The sequence below is a fragment of the Bubalus kerabau genome, chromosome 5, assembly GCF_029407905.1.
Source record: "Bubalus kerabau isolate K-KA32 ecotype Philippines breed swamp buffalo chromosome 5, PCC_UOA_SB_1v2, whole genome shotgun sequence".
NCBI lineage: Eukaryota > Metazoa > Chordata > Mammalia > Artiodactyla > Bovidae > Bubalus > Bubalus kerabau.
Window position 1 is genome coordinate 25500759 of NC_073628.1, and position 12344 is coordinate 25513102.

General features: G+C 41.9%; 1 protein-coding gene across 1 annotated transcript in view; it reads right to left on the reverse strand.

Annotated features, from left to right (window-relative positions):
• The window catches only part of VWA5A (von Willebrand factor A domain containing 5A), a 30241-nt gene that overhangs the window by 17395 nt on the left and 502 nt on the right, over positions 1-12344 (reverse strand). Inside the window, exons 2-10 of the mRNA XM_055581289.1 lie at positions 11778-11822; positions 9388-9445; positions 9082-9284; positions 8268-8490; positions 7970-8145; positions 7567-7681; positions 2680-2849; positions 2266-2354; positions 1470-1614 (exon numbers count right to left, since the gene is read on the reverse strand). Of these exons, the coding sequence (XP_055437264.1) occupies positions 1470-1614; positions 2266-2354; positions 2680-2849; positions 7567-7681; positions 7970-8145; positions 8268-8490; positions 9082-9284; positions 9388-9430 (1164 nt within the window). The 5' untranslated portion in view covers positions 9431-9445; positions 11778-11822. The remainder of the gene's footprint in view (positions 1-1469; positions 1615-2265; positions 2355-2679; positions 2850-7566; positions 7682-7969; positions 8146-8267; positions 8491-9081; positions 9285-9387; positions 9446-11777; positions 11823-12344) is intronic.

Here is a 12344-nt window from a genome sequence, read left to right on the forward strand (position 1 = left end):
CTCTTGGCAAAACTCTATTAGCCTTTGCCCTGCTTCATTCCATACTCCAAGGCCAAATTTGCCTGTTACTCCAAGTGTTTCTTGACTTCCTACTTTTGCATTCCAGTCCCCTATAATGAAAAGGATATCTTTTTTGGGTGTTAGTTCAAAAAGGTCTTGTAAGTCTTCATAGAACCATTCAACGGCAGCTTTTCAGCATTACTGGTTGGGGCATAGACTTGGATTACTGTGGTATTGAATGGTTTGCCTTGGAAACGAACAGAGATCATTCTGTCGTTTTTGAGATTGCATCTAAGTACTGCATTTCGGACCCTTTTGTTGACCATGATGGCTACTCCATTTCTTCTAAGAGATTCCCGCCCACAGTAGTAGATATAATGGTCATCTGAGTTAAATTCACCCATTCCAGTCCATTTTAGTTCACTGATTCCTAGAATGTCGATGCTCACTCTTGCCGTCTCCTGTTTGACCACTTCCAATTTGCCTTGATTCATGGACCTGACATTCCAGGTTCCTGTGCAATATTGCTCTTTATAGCATTGGACCTTGCTTCTATCACCAGTCACATCCACAACTGGGTATTGTTTTTTCTTTGGCTCATCTCTTCATTCTTTCTGGAGTTATTTCTCCTCTGATCTCTAGTAGCATACTGGGCACCTACTGACCTGGGGAGTTCCTCTTTCAGTATCCTATCATTTTGCCTTTTCATACTGTTCATGGGGTTCTCAAGGCAAGAATACTGAAGTGGTTTGCCATTCCCTTCTCCAGTGGACCACATTCTGTCAGACCTCTCCACCATGACCCACACAGCATGGCTTAGTTTCATTGAGTTAGACAAGGTGTGGTCCGTGTGATCAGATTGCCTAGTTTTTCTGTGATTATGGTTTTTGTGATTCAAATAGGTATGAAGTTCCTAATGTTCACATCCCTCACATGGTCTGATCAGAACCCTGAGAATATTCAGCATCTCCTCTGCTAGTTTCATGCAAGGCTTCTGTCACACTTCCCAAAAGAGCTTCCTTCATCCATTGTCCATAGCATGGAGCTAAGGGAGAGGAATTCCATCAAATGCCTCTTGTCTTAGTCTCTTTATTATAGGACATAAAGCTAAATTTTGTTGTTGTTGTTTAGTCGTTAAGTCATGTCCAACTCTTCTGTGACCCCAAGGATTATAGCCAGCCAGGCTCCTCTGTCTACAGGATTTCTCAGGCAAGGATACAGGAGTGGGTTGCTAATTCCATCTCCAGGGCATCTTACTGACCCAGAGTTTGAACCCAAGCCTCCTGCATTAGCAGGTGGATTCTATACCACTGAGGCTATACCACCAATGATTCTATACCATTTCACCTGGGAAGCCCACGGCTAAATGACTACCACTTTTCAACAATCCTGTGATGAAGCCCAGAGCTATGGATTCTTGAACAGGGATTCCATTCCATCCCTTTTTTGATCTCTGTTCCAACTCTTACCTGCAGGGGGTGGCCTGGGACAGAAGGCTGCTTGTAAATGTGTTGGAGTGCCATCAAGATTTCCGTACCCCTGAGGTTAGCCCTCATAAGCTTAACTCTCCGCAGTGCCTCCTCCACGGTACTCTGAGCATACTTCACACTATTCCTGAGAAAAACAAACACTCCCCAGTGAAATGAAAGCTAGTGGACATAGCCCAGTATTAAGTCCCTGAATTGTAAGCAACTTTAACTTGAAATCTCCAAAGCCAAAGTCAATCCTGCAGCAACCCCTTTAACAACTTAGTCCTTTCTTTAAAGTAGCCTTTCTAAACTTTTTATTTATTTTTTAATTGATGGAAAATTGTGTTGATGTTGTGTTGGTTTCTGACATATGACATGAATCAGTCATAGTTTTATATTTATATATATATATATATATATATCCCCTCCCTCCCCTGTCTCCATACCACCCATCACAGAGTGCCAGGCTGGGCTCCCTGTGTTACACAGAAACTTCCCACTATCCATTTTACACGTGATGTTGTATATACTGTCAATGCTACTTTCTCAATCCATCCCTCCCTCACCTTCCCTGACTGTGTCCACAAATCTGTTCCCTACTAGGTTCATCAATATCATTTTTCTAGACTCCATATGTGTCAATATATAATACTTGTTTATCTGACTTACTTTACTCTGTGTAAGGGGAGAGAGGAGTCACAACAACTGACTCAAATCTGTTCCTTTTCATGACTTAGTAATATTTCATTGTATAAAGTAGCTTTTTGAATTCTCTATGGACTTTCTGGAAACTTACGGAAAGAATGCCTCATAAGTAGATCCAAATTCATAGATGTTGAAATAACAGCCTAGAGGCAAACTCTTCAGAAGCAAAATCAGTGTTTCCTGAAGGAAGACCATGTGAGAAGACAGTGAGAAAGGATTCTCTCAATCACATGACCCTGCTAATCTAACTCAGGAATGGGTCTTCACCCTTTCATTCCCCCAGACCCTTCTATTCCAAGGCTAACCTCAGAGTAGTCATGTTAACTGTAACTCAGATGGGGAACAGATCTATAGCTCCAATGGACCCTAATTTAATCCCCAAGATTCACTCCCACTTGAGCAAGTGACCAGGAAAAGAAAGAAACTACTTTTACCCCCTAATTTAATCCCCAAGATTCACTCCCACTTGAGCAAATGATCAGGAAAAGAAAGAAACTACTTTTACCTTGGCTACATCTATGCGCAGCTGAGATTTACTCTGTTTACTTATGGGGCTCTGCATGCTTCCTGAGCAGTCCATGAGGAAGATAAATTCTCCGCAGGCAATTGATGGCTGAGCTTCTGGGATATTCGGGTAGAAAGTCACCATTGCAGCTGGATCTCCCAACACACCATCTACTCAAAAAGAATAAAGACGTGGTAAGAAAAAGGGAACTCAAGAATCAATTGCCAGTCCAGGTTCGATGCACGATACTGGATGCTTGGGGCTGGTGCACTGGGACGACCCAGAGGGATGGAATGGGAAGGGAGGAGGGAGGAGGGTTCAGGATGGGGAACACATGTATACCTCTGGCGGATTCATTTTGATATTTGGCAAAACTAATACAGTTATGTAAAGTTTAAAAATAAAATAAAATTAAAAAAAAAAAAAAAAAAGAATCAATTGTAGTGAGTTACCTAAGGAGCTAAGAAAACACAAATCTAAAACAGCTTAATCTTTATACCATATCTGCTGGCAAAGAGTTTGAGGTGAGTTACAAACATATAAAAGATACAGATGTATTACAGGTATGAAAGAGAAGAAAGAGGGTAGAATTTACTATATACAAGCAATATTAAAATACTATATCTGGATGCCTAGCAGTTGGGAATGAAATACATCGTTAAAATGTCCCAGGATTTGTCAGAGGAATCAAGCTAATTTATTTGATATCTTCACATCAAATCAAAGGGAAATTTATTTACATGGGGTCCTTAATTCTATTTTTCCTAAATAACTTTTTTATTTATTTTTGGCTGTGATGGGTCTTGGCTGCTGCACGTGGGCCTTCTCTAGTTGTGGTGCATGGACTTATTGCCGTGGCTTCTCTTGTTGCCCAGCATGGGCTCCAGGGTGTGCAGGCCCAGTAGCTGCAGTTACCAGGCTCTAAAGCACAAGGTCAATAGCTGTGGCACATGGGCTTAGTTGTTTTGTGGCTTGTGGAATCTTCCTAGACCAGGGATCAAACTGGTATCTTCTGATTGGCAGGTCGATTCTTTCACCGAGCCACCAGGGAAAAGAAACTATTAGTCGCTGAGTTGTCTCCAACTCTATGCCACCCCACGGACTGTAACCTGTCGGGCTTCTCTGTCCGTGGAATTCTCCAGGCGGGAATACTGGAGTGGGTCGTCATTTCCTTCTCCAGGGGATCTTCCCAACCAGGGATCGAATCCAGGTCTCCTGGCATTGCAGGGGGCTTTACCATCTGAGCCCCCAGGAAAGCCTGTCCTTAATTCTTAATTACAGCTTTGAAAAAAAACAATGACGACTGTGTGGATAATTTTTATGCTAACAATTTACAAGAGCTGAGAGTGTAATGAGTGTCATACAGGACAAGGAAATCCATCTGTGCTTCATTTGGGTACAAAGCACTTATGATACTCTCCAGAACAAAGAAAGAGAGGTACGTAAATGTGTGTTGCACTCTAATACTAGCATCATCCAAATAATGGTATGGAAGAGATCATGGGCGTCTAGCCTATGTTACCAAGTTGCAAAAGCCAGAGCTGTGATTCTATTTTGAGAAACAAGTGAAAACAGATACAGGAGATGAAATAAGAATGGGTGGGTTATACCAACTCTAGTTTTACTGTTCAGAGAATATAAAAAGACACAGAATTAAATTCCAGTATCCCATTTTTATAAAGTGATTCTAGGATTACAGTTTTAAATTATCAGTACCCCTGGGATTCAGAATGATAACAAGATCTGGTTCAGTTTAACCTCTTACCTCTGAGATATCTCAATAACCAAAATGGCTTCCAAATAAAATGGGTGTGGCTCAGCAAATATTTGATAGAGCACTGATTCAAAAATAACTTTTATACAATCCAGGATCTCTGGATATAAAGGAGTAGCTTTTTTTTTTTTTTTTTTTAATGAGCAAGGTAGATTACTTTCCATTCTGAGAGACAACTCTTTACAGTGGGACTGGCACTGTACTAAGAGGTCAGAGAGGTTACCACAACAATGAAATGAGTCAATATATAACTTTAGAACAATGCCAGACACATAGGAAATACTATATATGTTTCATTTACATTATTCTTTTGTCATGGCTCAAATTATTTTCATCTCCAGAGTCTCAACTTCCTCTTTTTTAAATGAGGCATTTCAAATCCTAGCTCCTCTGCTTGCTATCCTGTTTCCTGTGAAATCAAAGTAGTAATACCTGCCTCAAGATTATTTTAATAAACATGAGTAGAGTCATGGATGTAGAAAACAAACTTATGTCTACCGGGGATAAGGTGGGGGAGATGGATAAACTGGGAGACTGGGATTGACACATACACACTACCATATATAAAATAGACAGCTAATAAGAACCTGCTGTATAGCACAGGGAAATGTGCTCAATACTCTGTAATGGCCTATATGGGAAAAGAATCCAAAAAAAGAGTGGATATATGTGTATGTGTAACTGACTCACTTTGCTGTATACCTGAAACACAACATTGTAAATCAATTATACTCCAATAAAAATTTTTTAAAATATTGTTTTAAGAGTTAAGTGAGGGAAGTCTGATATAATACCCTTAAGGAATTCAGTCTATGGTTCAACTTAGATTAAGAATAGTTTTATAAAATTATTTATAAATTGTTTTATGTGATTATTTTTATTAAATTATACATACTATTTTTTTTAATATCATGTTCTTAATATGGAAAGTACAGCCTAAGTTTTTGAGAAACAGGCTATGCATTTCTGTCATCTAGTGGTATGCTTCATTTGGTGGAACGACAAACTGTTTTAGTGAGTCAACCAGTCAGTTGTCATTTGCTTCTTTATATGGATGGAAATAGCACGTCATCTTGATCAAATACATGATCTAGAAAGCAAGATGTGAATGGCCCTGCTGGACGGGATTCTCTAGACTTGTAAAGGGTCCCCTGAAGTCCTCCTATGGCTAATAGAGCTTGCAAGAAGAGGGCTTGACATTTCAATCCTTACCACTTGAGATTCAACAACATAGAACTTTCTCCAGGGGATTAAAATAACTGAGTAAAGATGAGGTCCAGCTTCCCAGGTGGTTCATTGGTAAAGAATCCCTCTGTCAACACAGGAGTCATGGGTGGGTTCAATCCCTGGGTCAGGTAGATAGCTTAGAGAAGAAAATGAATTTCCCAGTATGCTTGCCCGGGAAATTCCATGAACAGAGGAGCCTGGTGGGCTACAGTCTCTGGGGTTGAAAAGAGTCAGACACAGCTGAGCATATGAGCATACACATACTCACATAAAGACCAGGTCACTGTTGCAGGAGAATTTCAGGGGCACTCGAGGGGGAACTCCCCAAAAGGAAAGGACAAAGCCAGGCAACTAATGTACAAGACAGAGCACAGGGCTTCCTGGAAGAGGAGCCTCTTTGAGGTCCCTGCAATCCAGTGGCCTGGCAGCCCAAGAAGGCCCCACAGAACAGGAGATGGATATAGGTTATACCAGTTATAATTATAAGGAAAAGTACACATATATTAAGAAAAATTTAGAAAATAAGATAAATTGCTATCAATATTTTTTAAAGATTTTTTTTTTATGTGGACCATTTTAAAGACTTTACTGAATTTGTTATAACATAGATTCTGTTTCATATTTTTGTTTTTGGGGCATAAGGCATGTAGGATCTTAGTTCCCTGACTAGGGGTCAAACCCACACCCCTTACATTGGAAGGCAAAGTCTTGGTCTTTGGGGGACCAAGGAAGTCCCCCAAAGAAGACACGTTAAAGAAATTACAATAATAATTTGTATATAATATATTATAATAATAATAAGCTAAGCAGTAAGAAACTAAACATAGTCTCAGAAATTAAGTAACTAGGACAAGATGAAAATTATCTGCAGATGGATGGGTGATGGTTGAACAGCAAGGTGAATGTATGCGAGGCAATGGGATTTTATACTTAAAAATAGTTACAAAGGTAAAGTTGATGTATATAAATTTACCACACAAAAAAAAAGAATTCTAGGTGAGATTACGTGAAGGTATATGAATCAAAACCAACAGAAATTGTTAGATCTAAAAGGTAAACTTACTTTTAAACTAATCACAATTACTTCTTGCATACTTTCTCTGTTTTAAAATGGTTTTTCCTCATGCACAGATTATTTCCTAGTGGTAATCTACTTCTACAACTCATTTTTACTTTAACAATGTTTGGAAACCTTATTCGCATATTATTTCAATCTGTTGATGTATATTATTTTAGTAGTTACATGGTAACTCATCAAATATACCTAGCATAGTGAATTTAACCACTGTAAGACATTTTGATTGCTTACCAGTCTTTGATATGATTAAATTAAAAGAGAAGAGAACTTTTCAATCCATATTTTTACTTATATTTAGATTTATTTTCATATGTAAGATTCCCAAACCTAGAATTACCAAAATAAACATTTATTTTGACGCATATGGCCACATTTTCCCTCAAAAGCTTGATATCAAATTATTTTGGTTCAGGCAGTCTCTGAGTACCAAATTCACCACACCTTTTAAAGCATTATTTGGAAATCTCTGATAACTTGAAAAGTGAAACTGTCACATTATTACTTTTATTTTTATTTGCCTTTGTAGAGACTGATCATTGTCACATGTTAGTAAACTAGTGTTTCCTCTGGTGAATTATTTGTTCATGTCCTTGGTTCAATTATCTACTGATGCACTTAGATTTGCCTAAAAGATATAACCACAAGATATTCATTGAACTTAACCATTTCTTTCACATCATAACGTAAGCTGTTTCAATGTTTCACCCACTACTGGATAGAAGGCAATAAAACTGAGGATAATTTGAAGATAATTCCAAATCAGAAAGTTACTCCTCAGGAGGTAACCGCAGAGGGAGAAAGACAATACCTGACTTTGTGGTAGATTCTCCCATCTCCACGACTACACTAGGGGTGTGCACTGCTCTGTAGTAAATCAGGAACTCCACATCCCTGTCAAACTTGTGTCCATCAGCCAAGGAAACCTGAATTGGGAACAGACAAAGATGCCATGTTAGGACTATCGCTGCCTCTGCCCAGGGCTGAGGTCAGTGCTGAGGGCTACAGGCTTCTTCCACGAAGGAGAACAACACAGAGCAGGAGCAAGAACAGACAGAAGGCTAGGGAGATTAAAGGAGGGTGGTGAGGAGGGAGCGCAGTGTGATCCCCTCGGGGTTAATAAGAAAAAATGAGGAGGAAGAATTGAGTGAGGACCAAGGTCAGGATCTAAAGGAAAAGGGTACCAGCAATGATAATGCTCTCTTGTGAATTACCTGAGCAGAAGTCTTGTTATCTCCAAGGTACTCAATAGGACTCAAGGAGCAGTTGGATTGAATCCTGTCAATGCCATGCTGGGAACTGATGGTCGCCACCATGCTGATTGTGTAGGGCAGGTCCTCCAAAGAGACTACAGGAGTCTTCATATTAAGGCAACTGTCCTCAGAACATCCTACAAAAAGTTATTTTAGTTCTGTGTTCCCTCCCCACACTTTCTAGCACTCTACAGCCTTGAAGGGGTTTCCCCAGTTACATCAACTCCCCCAGGAGTATTTGGAGGGAGAGGAGACTGACCAGAGAGTTGGTACCGAGGATTCAGGACAGCAGGGAGCACGTAGCGCAGAGCCCCGTCTGCTTCCAGGGGCAGCTCCTGCACGTACTTCAGGGTGACCTCCGCCTGCGACCCAGGGAGGAGGTTCCCCACGTTACAACAGAATACATCCCTGGAGCACATGTCCTCCTCTAACAGAAAGGCTTGGTGGCCACGGATGATGGCATTCTCATAGTTGGTGTGTGCCTGAGGACAGAGAAAGAAAGCTGACACAGTCAGTGGAGGTACACAGGGTACAGAAAACAAAGACTAGCGGGGAGAAACTGTGACTGGTATTGCCAAGTTCACACCTCTACTTTGTTTTTAAATTTTGTTATTTGCTTTTATTTTTGGTTTCAGTGGGTCTTTGTTGCCTGCTCGGGCTTTCTCTAATTGTGGTGAGTAGGGACTACTCTTCACTGTGGTGCTTGGGCTTCTCAGTGTGGTGGCTTCTCTTGATGTGGAGCGCAGGCTCGCATGTGGGCTTCAGTACTTGCAGCTTAAGGGCTTAGTTGTCCCGTGGTGTGTGGAATCTTCCCAGACCAGGGACTGAACCCATGACAGTGCATTGGCAAGCAGATTGTTATCCACTGTGCTGCCAGGGAAGTCCCCACAGCTGTACTTTAAGTGACTCTGATTGACTTTCCCTCCAAATGATTTTAGGAAAATAGCAGTTAGAGGGGGATAGAGGAAAGAGCATTCAACATCAGCACTTTTTGTGAAGTTGCATTTGCTAGAGATGCTGAAGAGTATGCATTAGGGAAAGGAGGAAGGAGGTAATGTATTTATCCACAGTACCGTCATCTTGTCCTGTAATTCTGCTTTAATTTTCTTTCCATCCACCATGGCCTCGAAGCTGTAGACAGCTGAGTCTTCATCCATGGGGAATATAAAGAAAGCCTCCAAAGGAACTTCCTCCTCATTCTTGTAGTTTAAGGTTGCAGACACACCAGCCACAAACTCACAGATGGACAAGGTCACAGAGATGCTCTTCAGTGGCACTGGAGACAGACCAGAGTTCAAGAGTTCAACAAAATGTAATTGAATGCCTCCTGTGGGCCAGGTTAGGTACAAAGGCAAGTAAGACTTATGAGTCAGACTTACCTGGCTTTTCCTTGGGGGTTAGGAGGCCTCCTGGGTGCACCATGGTGACACAGGGTTACTGTGGAAAAAACACATGATGAACAGAGTAACATGCTGGGAACTATTCACTCAGAAAATGAAAGTGAAAGTCGCTCAGTCGTTTTTACTCTTTGTGACCCCATGGACTATATAATCCATGGAATTCTCCAGGCCAGAATACTGGAATGGGTAGCTGTTCTCTTCTCCAGGGGATCTTCCCAATCCAGGGATCGAACCCAGGTGTCCCGCATTGCAGTCTGATTCTTTATCAGATGAGCCAACAGAGAAGCCCAATCACTCAAGTACCAGCATTGTATTTGCTTCTCTCTGGCATAATGGTGGAGGAAGGAACCTAGAAAAAAGACTGGATAGGTGAAAAAGTTGCTAATAGTAAGAAAAGAGTCAGTTGCTCAGTTGTGTCTGACTCTTTACGACCCCATGGACTATAGTCCACCAGGCTGCTCTATCTATGGAACCCTTCAGGCAACCCCTTCTGGAGTGGGTTGCCATTCCCTTCTCCAGGGGATCTTCCTGACCCAGGAATGGAACCCAAGTCTTCTGCATTGCAGGCTGATTATCTACCATCTAAGCCACTGGAGAAAACCCAGTAGTAAGGCTCCTTCTAAATGTCAGACCCAGGTGGGGAACCTGTAAGGTTCAGCGCTGCTCCTGCTAAGTCGCTTCAGTCGTGTCTGACTCCGTGCGATCCCATAAACGGCAGCCCACCAGGCTTCCTCGTCCCTGGGATTCTCCAGGCAACAACACTGAAGTGGGTTGCCATTTCCTTCTCCAGTGCATGAAAGTGAAAAATGAAAGTGAAGTTGCTCGGTCGTGGCCGACTCTAGCAACCCCATGGACTGCAGCCTACCAGGCTCCTCTGTCCATGGGATTTTCCAGGCAAAAGTACTGGAGTGGGGTGCCACTGCCTTGAGTATATACTAAATAGGAAATCTCTGAAAAACCCTGAGGCTTGTTCAAAGGCTAGCTCCAGTTTTTTCAAAAACATATTTAATACACCACTTGTTAGATATATTGAATCAGTGTAATTAGTTTAACCCCTCTGAATCTCAGTATTCTCTTGCTAAAATGAAAACCATAATACCTGTATATCATATATGCATATATGAATTAGTATGTGTGAAGTTCCTAGAACAGTGCCTGACTTTTAGGAAACAGTTAATCAATGTTAATAGACATAAGTATTGTTTCTATTATTCCTTTTACTACTATTAAATAGACCTCTGCTGTTACTTTGATCATGCTATTGGAAGCTGCCAAATTCAAAATGGACCCCCTTACAATTTGGGGCAATTACCTTATAGCTTTTCTTTCGTGGCTCATCATTGAAACTGCTGATGGATTCTCCTGTTGAAGATGTATTTGTATGTGTGTGTGTGGTTTGTACATATGTATGTGCCCAGTTGTGTCCAGTGCTTTGGACTGTAGCCCGCCAGGTTCCTCTGTCCATGGAATTTTCCAAGCAAGAATACTGGAGTGGTTTGCTATTTCCTTCTCCAGGGGATCTTCCCCACCCAAGGATCAAACCCTTGTCTCCTGCATCTCCTGAATTGATAGTGGTGATCCTTTACAACTGAGCCACCTGGGACTCACCTATTTGTAGTGTGTGTGTGTATATATATAGTATATATATATATATGTATACATGTATGTATATTACATGCTACATGTAGCATGTCCTCTATTTTAAATCAGGCCATTCTAAACATATCTTCCAAGTTTTACTATAACCTTAGACAACCATTTCATGTGACATGTTAACAAAGAAATCAATGTATTTACATATACTGTGATTTACATTATGATTCCTTTATGCAGAGAAGTAACAGGTGGAGCTGGTTCTACCATTGAAGATACCCTGGAACTTTTCTGAACCCAAGCATTTGTGAGATTGCCTGTAAGTATTCGAGGCCATCTATGCTCATCCCAATCACCATTTAAAATATATCACACACTATCCACAATCCAGAGCAAAGTCCAGGTTGCTCCTCCAGATGATGGCAATCCTGTTTCTTATCATGGTGCCCCTCCTCAAAAATCAGAGCCAATAAAACCTTCCGTGTCTGTTTTTATTTTGAGCAACTGAGTAAAAACTGAGCGTGGTAAAATAGCACACTATCTGACAGAGAAACACAGAGCGCAGTAGCAGCTATGAGGGAGGAGAGGTTTCCAGGCAGACTCCTGACTGGGCTAAATTCCCTGGTAGAACAGGCTGGAGCTGGGGGCAGGAAGAATTTCTAACCACACCAGCAGGGAGCTTAAAGCAGGAGAAGGACACAGACACCGGGTACAACAGCTGAAGAAACTGCGTCAGATGTCAGGCCACCCATGCTCCAAAATTAGGTAATACTCACCCAGGGTGGTTTTCAGATGGGGTGAGAGAAGCAGAGGGACGTCTCCTATAAAGAAACAACCCTATTTTCAGATTATGACCCCAGAACAAATCCCTCTTTGCCGGACATTTGATTTCCTGAACCCTCTCCCCTACCCTTCCCCAAATAAATGATGCTGCGTCAGAATTAGTTCTTCCTTCAAGAAGGCACTTCAGAAATGCACCCAGCAACAGGTAGGCAGACTGGCCACAGGGGCTGGCCAAGGTCAAAGCCTTGAATCCCAGGCAGCAGGGAGAGCAGAGGATGGCTCACTGAGCCGGGGGCGGGGGGCCTCAGGCTAGGCGGACCCTCTGGAATGTAGGAGCCCCGGCAGAGCGGGGGCGGGAAGGAGCAGCTGGCGGTGGCGCAGTGGGTCACACCCCTGCAGCCTGCTGCAGGGGAGAAGTGGAGAACCCGGAATCCGGGGGAGTGGGTGAAAGCGGGACTCCTCTAGAAACGGAGAGTGACTGAGTCCTTATTCAGGCCTAAAATTTCAGCATCCAAATACTAACGGAAGATATCTGAGTCAGTCCTGAATTTTTATATAGA